The sequence below is a fragment of the Eucalyptus grandis genome, chromosome 5 (genome assembly GCF_016545825.1).
Source record: "Eucalyptus grandis isolate ANBG69807.140 chromosome 5, ASM1654582v1, whole genome shotgun sequence".
Taxonomy (NCBI): Eukaryota; Viridiplantae; Streptophyta; class Magnoliopsida; order Myrtales; family Myrtaceae; genus Eucalyptus; species Eucalyptus grandis.
This window is the reverse complement of record NC_052616.1, coordinates 54,291,144-54,311,514: the sequence shown is the minus strand read 5'-3', so window position 1 is coordinate 54,311,514 and position 20,371 is coordinate 54,291,144. Positions and strand designations below refer to the sequence as shown.

At 39.5% G+C, this 20,371-nt stretch overlaps 1 protein-coding gene and 1 long non-coding RNA gene across 2 annotated transcripts; one reads left to right on the top strand and one right to left on the bottom strand.

Annotated features, from left to right (window-relative positions):
* Positions 1-8,125: 8,125 nt before the first annotated feature.
* Positions 8,126-12,116, bottom strand: LOC104447043 (putative receptor-like protein kinase At4g00960). Its single transcript, XM_039313899.1, is given in 7 exon segments — positions 8,126-8,548; positions 8,800-8,950; positions 9,108-9,345; positions 9,492-9,702; positions 9,800-9,921; positions 11,271-11,549; positions 11,552-12,116. Coding segments are annotated over 7 exon segments (1,863 nt in total). The 3' UTR covers positions 8,126-8,251.
* Positions 12,117-13,732: 1,616 nt separating this feature from the next.
* On the top strand, positions 13,733-15,491 carry LOC120293319. Its single transcript, XR_005551072.1, has 2 exons — positions 13,733-13,984; positions 15,295-15,491. It is a non-coding gene; the product is annotated as an uncharacterized LOC120293319 (long non-coding RNA).
* The last annotated feature ends 4,880 nt before the right edge of the window (positions 15,492-20,371 follow it).

Below are 20,371 nucleotides of genomic sequence, written 5' to 3'. Positions count from 1 at the left end.
CATCACAAAAATATGTAAATAAAAGTGGCATGGCTCTATCTTTTCCTATGGTACTTAGTGGTATGCAATTGTATCATGGTTGCTGGAGGGAGAGATTGCAATATTATATTTTGCTTCCGCTAATGAGTCGCGCTGGGACCGTTTTCAAAAAAAAAAAAAAGTGTGTCTATGAATTACGACGCTTCTTCTAAGAGATGTGGCTAATGTTCCATTAGGTGTAACGTCAGGTGCCTGTGGCGACCCTAGGTGGTTCGGGGTGTCACAACATGAGCTTCATGTCATCACGTAATTGGTCCTAGTGACAAGAAGTCAGATTGGAGTTATTTGCTATTGGCCACCTTCTCGGATGCTAAAATCCTCAATTCCTCAAGATGCATCAAATCTCGGCTTGCTTGTGCTCAGCCTAAAGCTCAGATTGACCTCCATCTGACGACGATGATGCTGGATTTTCTATCAAGGGCAATGGTCGATGAGGTCGAGAGCTCGAATAGGACTTGTCAATGGTGGCAATGGGGCAACGAAGTACAATAGTTTCTATAGTTAAGGATGTCAGATCTGACTAATTATCAATCTCAAGATGGGGTATCGATTGAGGAGAGGAGCTGTGTCAATGAGAATGGCAAGAGTGTGAGTAGATTTCTCTAGACTAGGGATTATTGAAAGGAGCCATTGGCATTGCAAAAGGGAAGGGGGATCGAATTTACGCAAAAGAGGCAAACCCAAATTTGAAATTGATGAGGCAAACTCTTGCTAAGGTTGAAATAGTCGCCAACTGCAACAAAATTGTTCTTTAGTGTGAAATTGTTGATCACCAATTGTTAATTGAATAGAGGCATAAGTTAGTCAAACAAGACGATCTGGTGATGCTTGGATATTGCTACTCTATTGTTGGCAAGCAAGACTGAAAACAGCACAAAAAATTGCAGTTGTTGGGTTAGCGAAAGGCCTGGAATAGGGGGAGTTTGATTCACTCTCGAGGTGAGAGAAATACGTCGCCAAAGGGATTGGTTGCATAGCTTGGGAGTTGGACAAGAAGTTGAGTCTCAGCAAAAGCATATTCATATTATGGATTTGAGATCAGAATTTGTGATGAATGTTGCAATAAAAAGAACTTATTTTTGAAAGCTCATTTTTGCTTCGTGTAATTGCCTACAAACCATTTTGAGGTGCAAAATTTAAAATTTTCAATGAGTTAGACTATGGTGTAATGGCTCATGTTAAAGAAAACCCAATCTTGGTCATACAACGAGATGACATAGAGAGCGATGGAGGGGCTGATAATGGAGGTGATGTAAAGAGTGAGAAAGATGACGAAAGAAGAAAGAGAGACAAAAAATAAACAACAATGTTCCTAGACAAAAGTACCCCTGGCTATGAATAAAATTAGAAGTTCAAGTCCTTAATTGAGAGTAAGTTAGCCACTCTGGGTTCTTATTTGAGATAGTATCCACTTTAGGTCATTTTTTGAGAAAATGGCTCCACTTCAGGTCCTTATTTGAGATTTTTCCCCATTTTAATGGTCACGCATCTGCATGATTATCTTATATGTTAGTGGATACATTTAAAATCAATCAAGGCTATGTGACAAAAATCTTTCTAAATTGAACAAGATTAAATACCGAAATGGTACTAATTAGTTCATTAGTATAATCAAATCTCCAACTCTAGATTATCTGGTTGCCTAGGAAGTGGGGTATATTTACATGTCTCATTTAATTTTAGCAAACCCCAATAGGTTAGTGGTAACTTAATTGTCATGAACGCTCCAATGTGAGATATGGGCTTGGAAGAGCTCGCGCCTAATTATGGGTCAATAGGTCATTTTTTAGGTAATGCCCCTTGACCTATGTCCTCTCCCTCGAAGGGTAAACCTCAATAGCCCTGAGATTAGATTTCCTTAATATGCTAGTCCATTCACAACATCTATGAATCTACTAAACATTTCACTAATGGATTCTCCTAACTTTATCTTGAAGGACTTATATTGTCCAAGAAGTATGTTTATTTTTATTTCTTTCACTTGGTTCGTTCCTGCATAGGTGACATGAAGTTTGTCCCATACTTCTTTTGTCACTTCACAATAAGATATTTTGTTATACTCAACAGGTGATACAGCCAAACAAAGAGAATATATATCTTTTGCATCTAAAGCTTCTCTTTTAGTGATCTATGTTTGAGATAAACTGGCAGTGGTTTTTGGCATTTTACCATCTTGCTCTCTACCTGATGCTGATGAGGCATTCGGATTGACTTCTTTTTCAACAACATCTTATTCAAAAGGATTTTTGGATTTGATGAAGGCTTTCATCTTGTTCCTCCAAAAGCCATACTCTTTTTTATCAAAGTACGGAAGTCTAGTATGGCTTTGTCTTTCAATGAGACCTAGTGCTATAATGCTAGCCATAGAAAATCGTTAGCTCAGAAGTAAAAAAAATTTCAAAATAACAAGCACATTGTTTTGATACTAATTGATGTAGTTAGTAAGTATCACCGAGAAAGGGAGAATAGGTAATTTTATAGAATCTTGATAATTTAAAGCGGAATAGGAAGTATCATAATCTACGTCTGAATTTAGAGTGTAAAGTTCAAAAATAGTTTCACAATAGAATGAACTTCAGAAGCACCTTGTGAGTGTGCAATAGACTATAACAATAAACAATAAGAGTCTAGGGTTAAGAGAAATTACACACAAGGCTTATAGCGGTTAAGTTTATATCAAGCTTATGTTTACTCTTCCATACTAATAGTCTACTGGTTGGAATCTACTAAATGATTAATAAGAGATTACAATATTAAGTGATTATATTCTATGTATGATAGGTTACATTATCTCACTCAATCACTTTTTCTATACTTTTCTCATAATGACAAAATTGAAGCTTACGAAAGCCAAGTATATGGTCGAAGTATGCTCAGGCTTTGAAATTACATATTTTGGGCCTTGTCTTTTCTTTTTTTTTTTTAATAGCTTTTTGGCATCTTGGTCTCCTTTTATACCATTCAACTTCCAAATTAGTTGTTGGACAGTCTCAAAAGGATCATCTTCCAATCTACTCACTAGACAAATATTTATCTAGAAGATTGAGTGGCCATTGAGTGAGAGAAGCTAAATCTTCGCTTGACTCTAGTCGCCCATACAACCAAAGTTTTGGTTTCCATACATAAAGCTTCTTCATTAAAAAAAAAAAAAAAAAAAAAAACACTTGTCTCAAGATTGATTTGCCAATCAAATAAGATTGAGTCAATCAAATCAATCTAGGTGTGAAATCAATGCACGTTCTAGACTAGAGCCACATTTTGAACTTGTCTTATTCTAAACTTTGTTATGATAGGAACAAAAGTAATTCTCTTAGTCTGAAGATCTTTATCTTCAATATAAAGTCTGAATCTATTCTGTCTAAAGTAGATTCCACAATCTAGATAAGATTAGGATCGATACTCACTTCTCTTCTGATAGAAACTCCTTAAATCAAAATATTCAAGACATTTAATGGACTTACAAGAACTCCATGGACAGTTTCGTTAACTTCAAAATTCATAAGGAAGTTTTCTCAACAATCAAAACTACCAAACACTACTATAAAAAAAAAAAAACACCCAAAAGTCAAAACTGGTCCCAAATTCTCATCCGTAGACAATAGCCTACTTTTGATGACAATTTTGGAAAACCTCTTGCTCAAAACATTAAGGATGGCTTTATTGCCTATCCCTAAAGTACGACAATTGAATTCTTGTCCTATCATATCTATGATAATTAGATGGGTCTTTGATCTTTCATTTTGGGCAGTAGTCATCAAAAATCCTAAACGATGCCTACCATGACAAATTATCCAAAACTTTTTTTGTGACAAAGAAAGAAGTTAAAATTGTACTTATGTGACACATTTACTCTCTATCAAAATTCAATTAACGAGAACCGTTAAAAATCTACTTAAATGATCAAAGTTCTATCAATGAAAACCATAGAAAATCTGCCTACATAGATGTCAAAAAGCAAATGATGTTGACATTAAGTCCAATACTCTCTTTGATAATCTCACAAACCTATATTTTCTTACTAGAAAAGGTATCCCACCAAATAGTCTTGGCAGAAGGTTGTTTTGACTAAAATATCATCTAATCGAATTTTGACGGATGGTAAATATATCACATAGGTACAAGTTTTGAGTTTTTAATGTCATTAGAAAAAGTTTAGGATAAACATATCACATGAACATAATTTAGAGTTTTTGATGTCACAAACTCATGGGTAGCGCAGTTGGTTGAATTCTCTCCTCCAGTGAAGGAGATCAAGGGTTCGAAACCCTGCGTTGTTAGTGATTAAAGCAGGGGGGCCCGACGGTGGGTTGCTGGGCCAGTTTCTTCCAAGGTATAGTCGCTGTTGGGCCTCCACCATGGAGGCTCGTGAGACCCCAAATCGGCGTAAGCCAACAAGGGCAGGTTCCGGCGGAACCTCAGTCACCAAAAAAAAAAAAAGTTCAGAATATATGTATCGCAGTGGACATAATTTAAGACTTTTTGTAGCTTTTTTATTATCGTATTTTAAGGACAAGATCGCAACAATAGGGGCAGCCTTCCTGTCCCTAACAGCCCCATGGGAATCGAAATGGCCATCTCTAAGCACATTCGGTATAGACTGAAATTGTCACTTCCAAGATCCAACGTTGCTAAACAAAGCCGAAATTTTTCCAGCACTATACCAAAATAATCTGAATCTTCTATCAAAAAAAAAAAATCGGTAAATACTTGAATTCCTGCTCCATGTGCCCAAGTAACAGCAAGGATACTTTCCAATAGCATGCAAAGAAAGGAACCGAGACACATACACAGAAGATATTCCGAAGATATTATTGCATATACTAACAGAATAAAGTCGCGGCACCAATATTCCAACCTCCAAAACCTCAACGTTGTAGCAAAATGTTCAATCTACAAATTGGCAAGAGATTCACCGACAACTTGGCTCAAACTTATAATATCGTGAAAGACAATATACCATGTTGCAATTGGATCCCTGCACCACGTGATGAAAAATATTACAGACTACTTTAATGCAATATTGGTAAGGTGAACAAGTCTGTTTCAACAAAGCTTTATAAAATAGATGGACCACAGCCCATTCCTTCTCTCTTTTCTCGTGAAATAGTGTCTAATCACCTAAGTCATATAAGATGCGAGCTAAAGCCAGAATGGGTAGCACAATCAAGATATTACTTGCACTCGGTGATAAGTAAGGCGAATCTCTTTCAGGCTTTTAACTCACGTATCGCTCTAATTAATTTTTAATAACACAGAATTTTCCTTTATGACACCATCATGTACTCAGAATAGTCTTGTCCTGCACAGATTTCATTTAATAATTTGCCACATGGAATGACAAAAGTTGCATCTTATGTTTCCCTACAATAATTCGTGAGATGTAACGACACTTTTGTTTTGTCCATCTCATGAGGCTTTGGTGGTACTCGGATCTATGAGCAACGATAACAGCCATATTCTACCAACAAACTTTCTTAGAACTTAAACAATCTTCACTTTATTGAAGGCAAATTAAGACTCTACTCAGACTATTACAAGTTTTCGATAATAAATTTATTGTTATCTTTTAGAATTATAAAACAATTCTTGGTTAAACCATGTCACGGAAAGAGGAATAGCTGACCGAGCTTCCCACTCATCTTTATTTTATGCGGAAACAACACAGTTTTTGCTCCTCCCGTTTTATTTAGGCCACTCGATGCTAGTAATCCACATTTGAATTTCATGCCTTCATAATCAAATGACCATGTAGGCATTTTCGTGCTAAGATTATGTCATATCAGTAATTGTTTGGGCTTAGAGTTTGGTTTCTAGACAAAAGGTGAAAAAAGAAACTAGTTTAAATAATATTCTATTAGGGGGAAAAACAAAAAACAAAAAAATGTTATAAACCTATTGCATTGATACTAATTCAATCATAAACCTTTCAATTGAACCAATTTAATCATAAACATTTTCATATTGGTACCAATTCAGTCCATCTGGCAAATTCTAGTTGGCCGGTCTTGACATAGATGTTGATCGGTGATTGGACACTAACAAGGCAATTTTTAATCTTTTTTTTAATTTTGTATTAATTTTTTTCTTTTTCTTTTTTTTTTTTTCTTTTTCTTTTCATTCTTCTTCCTCCTTGGACTTTCCTTGCAGTGGGGTTGAGGGCCATGAAGTCTTTGCCCAGCCGTCGGCGGGGTCATAGCCCTCATCCAAGATCGCGAGTAAGGTGGCTTCGCCCAAATCTAGGCAAGGCCAACCTCACACTTTGGCCTTGTCGTGGGCAAGGCTAGGTAAGGGCCGCAACCCTTACTGGCCGGCCACTACAAGGAAAAGAAAAGAAAAAGAATATAAATAAAAGAATACAAAATAATAAATAATAAACAAATTATTTTAAAATTGTCATATTAGCGTCCAGCCATTGGTTGGAGTCCACATTGGTGCCACCCAGTAAAATTCGCTAGATGGAATGAATTGATGCCAATATGAAAATGTTTAGGATTAAGTTGGTTCAATTGAAAATTTTATAACTAAATTAGTACAAATGTAATAGGTTTATGACTTTTTTGCACTTTTTCCCTTCTATTAGGCTCTACTTGCTTTGTGAAAAATGAATGATTTGAATTTTTTTTTATTGAAATGATTGCCGGTATTGTTTGAAATAAATGAAAAATGTTTTCATTATCAATAACAATTAATGCCAAAACATTTTCATAGGTTGTGAAAGAATTTTTGTTCATCCATTTTTGTAATTGATACAAGCGATCAGTTTTAATAAAATATTTTCTAAATTATTTATTTTCCAAAAAACAAATGAAGCCTTAGGGTGCGTTTGGTTGTGTTTTGTTTAAAAATTGTTCCGAGGAACAGAAATAGAAAAAAGTGTTTCTGTTTCGAGGAACAATTTTTAACAAAAACAACACGTTTGGTAAACTTGTTCCGGGAATAAAAAATAAACAGAAACATGTTTGGTAAATTTGGATAATTTTTTTATTTCTTTTATTTTTTCTATTTTTTTTCTTTTTTTCCTTTTTTCCTTTTTTTCTTTTTCATTTTTTTTTCTTCTTTTGGCCGGTCGCCGGCCAAGAACTTGGCCGGCGACCGGCCGGCGAGGCGCAGCCTCGCCGGGCCACCGCCCGAGCGACGCCGACTCGCCCGGATCCGGCGAGGCCGAGGCTCGCCGTCGGCCGGGCGAGCTCGGCCTCGCCGGATCCGAGCGAGATCGAGCTCGCCCGGCCGGCGAGGTCAGCCTCGCCTTGATCCGGCGAGGCCGAGCTCGCCCGGCGGCGGGCGGCGCGGCCTCGCCGGGCCACCGCCATGCGAGGCCGAGGCTCGCCGGCCGCCGGGCGAGGTCGGCCTCGCCGGATGCAGGCGAGATCGAGGTCGCCCGGGCCGGCGCGAGGCCAACCCTCGCCCAGCTACGGCGAGCCTCGACGTGGCTGGGCGAGGCCGCCGTCCCTCGTCGGCCGGTCACCGGCCATGGCCAAGGCCGGCGACCAGCCAAAAAAGAAAAAGAACAAGAAAATAAGAGAAAAAAAAGAAAAAAAATAAGTGTTTCTCAAAAGTGTTTGAAACAAGAAACACAAATTTGTTCAAGGAACAAAAGAACAAAAAAACAGAAAAAGTGTTTAAAAACAAAAAAAAAAAAAGAAACACAAACAAACGGGGCCTTAGTGATATGGTTTTTCTTTGTTTATTTGAAAAAAGATTTTTGATTTGACAATGTGAATAGCGGGGCAGCCGTAACACCATTCATGTAGGTTGCAATGAACACAACGGGAAATTTTGCTACCTTAGGATAGTTAGAGCTAGTGCGTTGATTAAGCGGCGCTTCCATTCAAAGCTTGTAATACTTCTCCTTCCGAGATCTCCTATCATCATCCTTATGAGATCTCCTATCTTGTCGGAAAACCTCTGCCAACTCCGAGTTAGGCTCTATCAGCTGTTGACGCCAAGTCGGTTCCTATGCCGCTAGCTATGCTGTGCTTGGTCCTTTGGCATATTGAAGGTTCTATAGTGCATCGTCATGAGCACTAGGCTAAGCGGCAGTTGAGCAACTCAAGGGAATTGCTGACTTAACGATGAAAGCGCAAAGTTGAGAAATAAAAGTCATACATAGGATCTCCAGTAAACAGACATTGATCATTGTTCACTAATGGTATCCACGGAAGGCCAATTATATCAAGGCCTGCAAAGCTATCACATAAAACAATTACTTGTATCATCGGGGGTATGATTCTGTAATTGTCACTCCGTTGACCGATTGCTGAATTGATCTACTATTGGATTGGTCTGTACTTTGAGGGAAGAAGGCCGGACATTGAGGCTGCGACATAGTGACGGGCTGGCTACTAAGCATGCGAAGCACTGTCGCCATGGTGGGTCTATCAACCGTATCTTTCTGAACACAAAGTAAGCTGATGTGTAGGCACCTCAACACTTCATCTCTTGAACCCAAGTCTAGGATGGCCGGATCCATAACTTCCGATGGTGTCCCGTCTCTCCAGTTTCTCCATGCCTGTTTACAATCCATTAGAAAGAAAAATACCCTTGGTAAATTGTAGCATTAATTCAATGGAGCATATAATTAGTATCACACAAGTTATGTTAACCATAGTCGCAATGCTAAAGTCATGTTAGTTTGGAGGGAGCAAAGTGTACATGTACTTCCTGTATCGAAGTTCAGCCTGACTCAGTCAAAATATCAAAGAGTGCAGTACGGCATTTGCATCAATAACCTTGTCAATGACAATAGTATAGGCAACTTACATAGCTAGCTAGATCTTCGCCCCCATCTGATTGGCAGAAATGATCATTCTTCTTTCCAGTGATGATCTCTAGAAGTAGGACACCGAAACTATAGACATCGGATTTAATGGAGAATTTCCCATTCCTTACATATTCAGGAGGCATATAACCCCTACAAACAAAAAGCCACATTGATTGCAACACACATGTGCCTAAAATAGAGGATACAAAAATTCAATCTAAGTATGCTCGAATCAATGCCATGTAGGGAGTCACATCTCTTGACACGACCAAATGATCAGCCAATGTAATGAGAATTTGAAACTTACAAAGTCCCCGCGATTTTATTAGTGCTTGCATGAGTTTGATCAACTCCAAAAATCCTAGCCGTGCCAAAATCTGAAATCCTTGGGTTCCAGTCACTATCTAACAAGATATTACTTGCTTTCAGGTCACGATGAATAATCCGAAGTCGGGAATCTTCATGTAGATAGTGCATTCCTCGAGCTATTCCCCATGCTATCCTATAACGCTTTAACCAATCCAATTGCATATTTTTCTCAGGATCTGCACAATTAGAGAGTCATCTTGTAATTTAGTAATTGATCTAGCTTGCTAAGATTAGATACCTATTTTCAATTACAATTTCATCATATAATGAGTAAGAGGCCAGCATATTAGAGAAGACAGTTGTGTACTCAACTTAAACTTACCATACAAAAAGTAGTCTAGACTTTTGTGAGGCACAAATTCAAAAACAAGTAGCTTTTCTTCTCCCTCCAAACAATATCCGAGTAGCCGCACAAGGTTTCGATGTTGAAGATTTGCTACCAACCTAACTTCATTCTTAAATTCTTCAGCACATTGTCTTGAGCTCCGAGATAGCCTCTTCACTGCTATATCTTGCCCATTAGGAAGCCTCCCCTGAAATGATTATTTCAGTTGTTTCCTTTTCTTTTCTTTTGACGATAGTCTTTTAACTTAACATAAGCAGTTCCTGATGCATCAAAACTAATAATACCTGAAAAACTTCACCGAATCCACCTTCACCCAACTTGTTTTGATGAGAGAAATTGTTTGTAGCAGCTTGTATTGTAGCTAAATCATATTGCAAGGGTTCCTCATTTGTAATTTTATTCGTGCCTACATGACAAAACCGCATGAGACTGGTCATTTCAATGAAGGCACATAACTTTATCAAGCCGCGGACATAATGTTTTCAACAAGAACTTAGCCAACTACCGGCTTCTTCTTGGACGAGCTCATGGGTCGTGGTCCCTTTCCTCCAAACGAAACAAGAAGCAAGAGAGAAACACTACAAGTACGCCAACAGGAACTGCAATGGCAGTGATTATCAATGTGGATTTATTGCTTCTTCCTGCATATGGAGGATCATACTTTCAGTTGTGGTGATAACTTTCGTATGTTTTGCAGATATTTTCCAAGGGAGAGAAGGGTTTCTTTGGTTCTGAATAAAGATACGCCAATTTATATCCTTCTAAGTCCAATACGAATGCATCAAATGGATGGTAATCAAAGACAATTTGATTTACCGCTGGGTAAAATTGGTGTACAACATAGAAATGATTTGCAAGTTTTATTGTAACTAGACTCGTAAACGGTTTGATCTGACAGAATAAATTCAAGCAGTGCATATTTACAGAAAAAGCTTACAACATTTATTTAGTAAATGATATAATATAAGTATCTAAATAAGTAGATCACATGTAAGTATCAAATATGAGGCCAAAAAATTACTTTGTAAATCACTTTACTAGTGATTTTTAATTTCCCGTCCGTTTTATTTAAAATGAGTTCAAAAACCACTTTTAAAAAGGGCTCTTGCAAGTCAAAGTGGAATCCCCGTGCCAGTCCCTCGTGATCCACTCATGCCCGTGTTTACCAGGAGTCGTATGCATCCACTCAATCCTCACTTGACTTTAAGGTGGCATTTTCTTTGGAAAAATATTAATATGTGGTCCGTCAACATCTCCTCACTTGACTTTAAGGTGGCATTTTCTTTGGAAAAATATTAATATGTAGTCCGTCAACATCTCCTCACTTGACTTTAAGGTGGCATTTTCTTTGGAAAAATATTAATATGTGGTCCGTCAACATCTCCTCACTTGACTTTAAGGTGGCATTTTCTTTGGAAAAATATTAATATGTAGTCCGTCAACATCTCCTCACTTGACTTTAAGGTGGCATTTTCTTTGGAAAAATATTAATAAATAGTCCGTCAACACCATAAAAAGATTTACACATTGAATGGCTATGATTACATTCATCGAGATTGAATTATCGTGGAAACTCAGCTGCAGTATACATTCCAATGATCAAACACCAATTGTATAAGAAATTTGGCTTATTCCCAAGCGAAAAACAGCTATTTAATTTATAATATTGCTGTTCGACGAAAAAAAGAAAATTATAATATTGCGGGACAGTGTGGGAAATAATATAAAAAAGCCAGAGAAAACAAAACCAGGTACCTTTAGGTGCAGTCACCTGAGCAGGAGGAGAAAGAAGCCGGACCGGTGGTGGCGCTGCCACCGTCACCACAGTCACCAAGTCGGGGTCGTAAAAGGAGTAGACCTCAAACCTCACGTTGCAGCTCGGAGTAAATACCTTTCCTCCTAGCGTTTCCGGAGGGAGACGAGCTATCGCCGACCGAAGGCATGTGCCGCAGTCCGATGCGGTCAAATCGGGCGTGCACTCCGCGAGCGTGTACAGCCGTTTCGAGCCCACGAGCTCAGCCTCTGCGGCGGCCACTTTCTTCCCGATCCACTGCTCGGGGCCCTCCGCAGTACATCGTCCATGGTTTCATTCAGGAGTTGAAAGAACCCTGATGGGTCCTCTGTGACGTTCCAACCGTTCCCCTGCTTCGCCACAGGATAAGGTTGCATGACCGAGTAAATGGGCTGATCTGAGTACCTTAGCATGCATATGTCGTACCAGATGATGGAGATTCTTTTGCCAGGGCATCGCCGGCCAATATCTTGGGCTGCCTTGGCTACGCAGTTGCTGCATGTCGGGGCGTCGATGTCACCACGGCAGAGGAAGATCCCGTAGGTCTGGTCAGGTGGGTATTCGCCAGCGGTGGCATTGGAGAACCCGCCACTGCTGCTGATGTTGTTGCTGGCGGAATCGGCAGCGGAGGAAAGTGATGGGAGGAGTTCATTGAGGTTATTTTGGTAGGTGGAATTAGGAAGGAAGGGTTTGGTGTCGGGGCAATAGTTGTCGATAAAATTAGGTGCCGCTTCACTGATGTGAGAGATGCCGATGAGCAAATTGATGGAGAAGAGGAGAGGGAGGGAGATGGTGGAGGTAGAGCTCATGTTGCGATGGATATAATTACATTTGGCTTCTGTTGGTTCTTCTTTTTAGTCATTATAAGCTTGTATAAAAGTCAACTTTTGGTCCTTAAATTTGAATGTTTCTTTCAATAATGTCCATCAACTTTTGATTTATCTAATCAAATTATTGATCTTACATTATTTTTCTACTCAAGTACCTCCCCTAAATACCACTCCTCAAGGTCAACAGGATCAACTTGGACAATCTTCTTGGCGGTATTTGTGACATCCCGATTTTCCAATTCTATCTTCAATAAATTGAGACGGGCATTTCGTTGGCACGCATATAGTTCTTTTCCTTGAGTCGGCCACTCATTTGGAAACTAGTCTATCGGGTAAAGTCGCTAAGAAATTCTAATGCATCAGACTCGAGGATTTGGCCAGGAAGCGACCTTTCGACCGAGCTAATCTGCAAGGGTCATTACGACACAAATAAAAATCGATTAGAGACCGGAGATAGGTCGACTCGACAAAGGCATGTGATCAGGTGTGGGTGATTCCACCAGATCACACGATTCATGTCGATCGGCACTGGACCGACTTTTCTATCGATTGGGTACCCTGTGTCCGTATTTGAAACCTTGAGATTACCCCGACAACCGAAAGTCGCCAATGTTTCAAAGATGTACATTGTGGCTTGAGATGATCAACCACAGGTCGAATGCATGAAAATTTCTAAAGGCTACCCGGTAGGTTGGGCCGCGCTAGTATCGTGCCAAAGTGAAATTAACCATGGAATTAAGATCGCATTCAGAAATTGGAAGTCTGGGTGTGTCACAAATCATTTTAGGATCATTGACTTATCTTTGGAAGATTTTTCATGCAATCAGAGTTCTTTGGCAAATTAAATCCGAAAATGGCTAATTTGGCTCGAGAAATAGTAAGCTCGTCTTTGGTCGTGCTTTTGGGACTCAAGTTGATTTTATAGACAAGTGAAGATGTGAATTGAAGTGTGGTGATGTTGAATTTATTTTACGGACTTCAATTTGATTCAAATTGAAGAGGATTGATGAGAATTGAAGAAACGAGACGTACAAGAATTGGACCCCGGCGGAAAATGGAATTGAACCCATTGGAATAAGGTTGTGGGAGTTTTGAGTGAGTGGAGTATGACATCATGGATGATGTCATGGTGGGCCATTTTGTGGGATTAAAGAAAAGGAAAATGAAAAGAAAAGAGCCCCCTTCTCTCTCCTCCCTCTCTTCTTCCTCTCTCTCGACCGCCCCTCCATCTCCACCTTCTTCTTCTTCGGACGCCACCAGCAGCAAGGGAGATCGTCGAGCAGCCCGCCCGGAGCCACCCGTCACCGCCTCACGCCGCCGCACGCCGTCCTCGCCGTCCGCTCGTTGCCGTCGCAACCGCGCCTCGCCGCTCGGATCTCCGTCTCCCTCTCCTCTCTTCGCCATCTCCTTGTTGCTCGAAGGACCCAGCAGCGAACCGGGAAGCCTCGTCCGTCGCCGTCCGCCGCCCTGTCCCACAGGTGGCCGAAGTCGCCGTCGCAAGCAAACGAGGCCAGCAACCGTGCGCCTCTGCTCGTCCCGGCATTCCGCGAGTCCAACAGCGTTTCCAGATGCAGGGAAGCTCGGCGGAGCCGTCCAGCTCACCTCCGGCCACCGTGAGGCCCCGCCGTTGGCCGCCCGAGCTACCGCCCTCTCCCTCGCCGTTCCTCCGCCCGATTAGGCTCGGATCAGCCCTCCTCCGCCCATGATCGAAGCTGCAGGAAATGGGTATGTAGCGGGCGTTTGGCCCGTTTTTGCCGTCTTCCCGAGCCCGGATGCTCGGCCCGCTTTGAGGAAAGTTGTTCTCCTCGGCGTCCCCGTCGTTTTGGTCCGCTCGGCTCGCTAATCCGGTGAGTTTAACTCACTAAACCTCGCTTAGAGGGTTAATGATGCTTTAGGTGTGCTTAGTTTATGTTAAGTGTGATTAGGTGATTAGTTTAATTTGTTTAAGTGTGGATTATATTAATGTGTTTAATTAGCTTAAAGTGAGTTTAATTTAAGGCTAAATGAAGGTTTACATTAATATAAAGCTTGATGTGACATAAAGGAATTTACTTTTGATTTATTTAAATATCTCGAAATTATTGAATAATTAAATAATATTTTAATATTCGAAATTATTAAAATATTATTATTTAATTATTTTCGGAATAAATTAAATTATTTATTAAATTCCGAAAATTTTGTCGAGGCCTTAAATTCTCAGAATTTCGTGCCGGTTATTGTTGTGTAGTCGGATTTTGAAATCGATGATTGGATATTATAAATTGAGCATGGATCATGAAAAATATGGATATTATTATTATATTAATTTTCGGAATAAATTTAATTATTTAATAAATTCTGAAAATTATTTGGGAACCTTATTCTCTCGGAATTTCGTCTTGATCATTTCTTTGTGTATTTAGAATTTGAATTTGATGATTGATTGTGGCAAATTGAGTGTGATTGCGATTTATGAGGATTCTTTAGAAAACCCTAAGTGTGGGAATTGATGGGAGATTGGCCGTGATTAACCACCTATTAGAGGTCGTGCCTAGTGAGGCCGTGATTAACCACCGATTGGAGGTTGTGCCTAGTGAGGCCGTGATGAACCACCTATGAGAGGTCGTGCCTAATAGGGCCGCGATGAACCACCTAAGAGAGGTCGTGCCTAATGGGGCCGTGATTGACCACCTATTAGAGGTCGTGCCTAGTGAGGCCGTGATGGACCACCTATGAGAGGTCGTGCTCGGTGAGGCGGGATGGACCACCTATGAGAGGTCGTGCCCAGTGAGGCCGTGATGGACCACCTAATTAAAGGTCGTGCCGAGTGGGGCCGTGATTGCCACTGGTTATTAAGCCTTCCTATAGGGTCGTGATTGAGAGCAATGATTGATTTGCTAGAATGACATGTAATCGGCCGAGTCGATTGATCGCTGAGACGATCCAAGTGGTTGAATTGTTTGATAATGTGGTTGTGCCATGGTTGTTTGGTTATCATAATTGTATGTGGTTGAATTACATAAATTGTGCTAACCGCAGATGAAGGCCGAGGCGAGGTAAGTCTTACGTGTGATGTGGCTAGGCCACTCGGGGCGTATTTTCTTTCTGATAGGGGTTTAAGGGGTTGAACTTGCTGAGACATCGTCTCATCCCGATTGTGGGATTAAAATTTCAGGTCCCTGGTGGACGGAGCGACCAGATAGCTTTGGTTGGCTTTGAGGAGTTGCAGACGTGAAGTAATAAGATTGGAGAACGTGTCCGACTTGTAGGTCATAGGACAATTCCTTTTTAAGAGCCGGTCTTATGTAAACTGTTGGCCATAGACTTCTGTTTGTAATTCTGTTGAATTATGAAAGTGTTATGTTGTGGTTTTGTTTCCTGCTTTTCTATCCCGTATTTTATTGTCAGGGGTTTTATAATACGTTCCGCTTGCGCATTAATAAAACAATGGGATCGGCGACACTACCTGGGAATGTCGCATTTGATCGACCGCAGTGGGATGTTGGCGCGCTCGAGGTTCGGGGCGTGACAGTATTTCTCCGAAAGTTCTAGTGGCCGAACATGATGGCGCACTTCACCTCTAAGTTCGACCCAACTAGTTACAAGCGGGGACAGTTGATATCCCACGTGGACTTTTATGGGATCGCAAAATAAACATTTGGTCAAGTGAGTACAAGGAATGGTATCCTCGACCTAGACGGATCTAGAAAGGAAGTGTTGCAAAAAACAAACGATTTAACTTAAAATAAGAAAATAAAGGAGACATTAGATTTACATAATTCGATTGATTTGACCTACGTCCATGAATAAAATTGTCACACCCCAAAACCAACAAATGTAAGGGTAGACACAGTTGTCCTTTGATATGAAGGACCCAACCTCAAACACAACTTATAGCCTAAAGAAAATTCTAATTAAGGGCTCGAAGTACCTTAAATTTCTCAAATAAATACTTGAAATGAATATTATCTCGAATAGGAGCCTAAAATGTTTGTATTTTCTCAATTAAGAGACTAAAGTGGATTTTATTTCAAATAAGGTTCTGAAATTGCCATATTAGTTTTAAAGAATGATATGACCTTCTTGGCCAATTAAGGGCATTTTCACCATCTACTTTCTTTGCTTATTTTCCTTCATTTTTTCCTTCTTTTTTTTTTGCAAAAAGCTAAAAAAAAAAAAGGCTAAAACTTTTTTTTTTTAAAAGTACAAGGGGAGGGCTGCTCACTTGTGGCCGTTGCCCCATTGCTGGTGGGGCATTGGCCATAGTTGACGGGGTCGTTGAAGGGCCAGTGACCCTACTGACTAGAGGCGAGGGCAATAAGCCCTCGCCAGAATCAAGAAAAGGCCCTCTCCCAAGGTTGGGGGAGGCCACAGCCCTTGCGAAGGCTGGCGACCCCATCATCCATAGGGACCACCTAGGTTTTTTTTCTCTCTTTTAAATTGTTTTCTTATAAGTTTTGTCTTTTTTTTTTCTTCTTCTAGTTTGTATTATTTATGGAAAAAAAAACAAAACAAAATGAAAAAAAGGGAAGAAAATAATAAAATATAAAGGACAAAAATGCCCTTCATTATCTGGTGAGGACATATCCTTATTTAACTGACATTGCCACTTTAGATCCATATTTGAGAAAATAAAAGAATTTTGAGCCCTTGTATTGAATTTTCCCTGTAGCCCATTATCAATATATATAATAAACCAGCAAATTAGCTACAACATCACAATTTCTATAATCCACCAAAAGGAATTTGTTTTAATCAAAAGAGTTCTGGTCAATTTTTTGTGAAGAACGATTTTTCCTTTCAACGATTCCATTTTGTCATGGAGTGTAAGAAAAAAAAATTAAAAAACCATTTTCATTAGAAAAGTCTACAGTACTTTGATTTTCAAATTCTATTCCACATTCAGTTTTGATGTTGGAAACAACATATCCTTTTTTGTCTGGACCCTTTTGGCAAACTTCGAAACAAAAAAAGAAAAAGAAAAAGTCTTGTTTTTTGTGTGCAAGAAATAATATCCATGTGTGATTGGTATAGTAAAACGTCCATGGTTTCATTCAAAAGTTGAAAGAACCGAGATGGGACCTCTGTGACATTCCGACCGTTCACCTGCTCCTTCACAGGGGTGTTTTGCTTGACCAAGTAAATGGGCTGATTCGAGTGCCTCGGCATGCATACGTCGTACCAGATGACGGAGGTTCTTTTTCCGGGGCATCGCCGGCCAATATCTTTGGCTGCGTAACTATGCAGTTGCTGCATGTCCGGGCGTCAATGTTGCCATGCAGGAAGATCCCATAGGCCTGGTCTGGTGGGTATTCGCCAGCAGTGGCGTTGGAGAACCCACCACAGCTGCCGCGGTTGTTGCCGGCTAAATTGGCGGCAGAGGAAAGTGATGAGAGGAGTTCATTGATGATATTTTGGTAGGTGGAATTAGGAAGGAAGGGTTTGGTGTCGGGGTGATAGCTGTCAATTAAAATGAGTACCACTTCGTCGATGTGAGAGATGATGATGAGCAAATTAATGGAGAATGATACAGCCCGTATTCAAGACCAACTCACTCGATCAAGGAGATTTACACTCATTCAAAATCGACAATGCTCTCATCGAGAAGGTCTTATCTTTGACTTTTTCATAAAGACTTAGTCATTTTCCAAACATCAAAGCTTACATCATGGCACTATGGGACAAGCAGGAGCATTGGAAGTATTTTTTCTTTTTTAATTTTAATAGCTCATAGTTTCGATGTGAGAGACGATGATGAGCAAATTAATGGAGATAATACAGCCCATATTCAAGACCAACTCACTCGACCAAGAAGATTTACACTTATTCAAGATCGACAATGCTCTCATCGAGAAGGTCTTATCTTTGACTTTGTCATAAAGACTTAGTCATTTTCCAAACACCAAAGCTTACATCATGGCACTTTGGGACAAGTAGAAGCATTGGAAGTTTTTTTTCTTTTTAATTTTAATAGCTCATAGTTTCTATGTAACTTATCGTTCCTAGACTTGACTTTAGACTCTTGCTCTTCTTTTGTATTTCTATAAAAGATCATCGAATCTTTGTAATGACAGAACAATTTGATTAATGAAAATTTGCTTTGTGCAATTCCCTTGAACCTTGAAAACTTCAAACCCCCTTGAAAACTTAAAAGAGTTTTCACTCCATCTTTGAAGAGTCGGGGCTTTTAAAGCCTGCATCCTTGAAGAGTTGCAGCCATTGATCTTGAAGAATCGATGCCATTTCAACTTCCTTGGAAGCCTAGAAGAGTAACCATTGAAGTTCCATCCTTCTTCATTCTGTCCAATCTTGTTTTGTCCATTTCCATCAAAATTCAACAAGCCAATAGTGCATATGATAAAACTCAAAACACAAAAGTTGTAGATTGTTTAGTCTCTATTCTTTTGGCTTGAGAATCAAGTCATTCCAATCTGAATCAACAAAGTTATGCCCATTGTTCAAGCTTGCGCAAAATAGAAATTTCTGCTCGATTTTGTGACTAAGTTCTTGTCTGTACAAATCACTCTCCCAATCCTATTATTCTAGTAGCCGAACTTGGGCTATGTTAGAGGAGGAGAGGTGGGGAGATGGTGAAGGTAGAGCTCATTTTGTGAAGGATATATTACATTTGGCTTTCATTGGTTCTTTTTTTGTCATTATAAGCTTGTATAAAAGTCCACTTTTGGTTTTTAAATTTGTAATCTTCTTTCTATATGTCCATGAACTTTTGATTTAGACTTGAGTAGGTCCTTAAAAAACTCAAGGAACGAAACAGGCGTGAGATTTGCCATGAGGTGGGAGACCCTACTTGCCCTCCAGTAAAGGTGTCAAAATTGGTCCATGACCCATATTTCAACTCATTTTTTGTATAAGTGGGTTGCATGTGGATTATAAATATATAAAGACCTAATTAAAATGGGTCCAAAAATTTTTAAGCTATTCTAAATGGGTCAAATCTGACCCATTTAAAAATAAGTAGGTGACCTAACACAAAACTTCCTCAACTTATATAATTGACCTTAGCACTTCATCACCAACCTACGACGTTTGCCTTTGTGTCGCTTCTGTCACTCTCCTCCACAGCACGCCTCCGCCACCCCCTTGTTCCTTCGATTGACGTCGACCCATTATCCTCCTCATTAGGTGAGTCAGTCTTAAAAGGTGTGGTCTATCCACTCTCTCTCTAGATTGACCAATCTCTGATCAAGACCAGCCTCGGGTGTCAACCTTCTTCTTGCCTTCATTTTTTCAATACCCTATTCCGCTCAATCACGCTGCAGGTCACTTCGGTTAGTGTTGACACCTTCACAAAACCAGTCCTTATTGGCGGTCTTGAGCTAGCAAAAGGCCTCCACCGCATCGTCGTAGGGTGCGAGGAGCTGGTGACCAAGGCGATAACTAGGGGAGACATGTAGAAAATTATTCATATAAACAACTTATTAATTAAGAAGAATCGGATTCATATATGACTATAAAACACCGAAATCAATAAGCATAACGGAATAATACGTACCTATTTGAGTCATTGCTTCACTTGAAGAAAAATATATCACTTTGATAATCAGAGATCTATTGGAATGCTAGATCTTTCTCACTATGACCTATTTCAATATAATAGCTTTCAATGGGATTAAAGCAACTGATAGGTATAACCTACCCTTATATAGGCTAGAGATGGGACCTAGCAAACCCTAATCAATAACGTGTCAACTAGGCCATTTCCATTATGGGATTCAGTTAAACACAATTATCTATACCTTGCTGCTCAACTAGACCCATTATTAATATATGTTAATACACAATTCAATAAGATCAATCGTTTGACAAATATTAGAATATCCATTAACCCAATTATTTAAAATAAAAATCAATTAATTATTGTAAGCCCATATTATAGGAAATTTCTAACATTCTCCCACTTGGGCTACATTAATTAACTTATTTTTATTTTGAAAAATATTTTATATTGAAAATGACACTATCAAGTTAATAACTAAAAATTTTGTTTTATGTAGCCACAACTTTAAAAATAATATTCCAATAACGATATCTCAAAACCAATCCAATCATATATAATCTCAATATAGGATTATGGAGATCAATGTGTTAAGAAAATACTACAACACATGACCTTCCATAATCACATATAATAAGCATTATATTTTCATGGATTATGGGTCTAGTAGTATAGTAAGAAATAATGCCAACATGTTATCAAAATATACATTATTTCTTATCAGTCCTCAATGTAA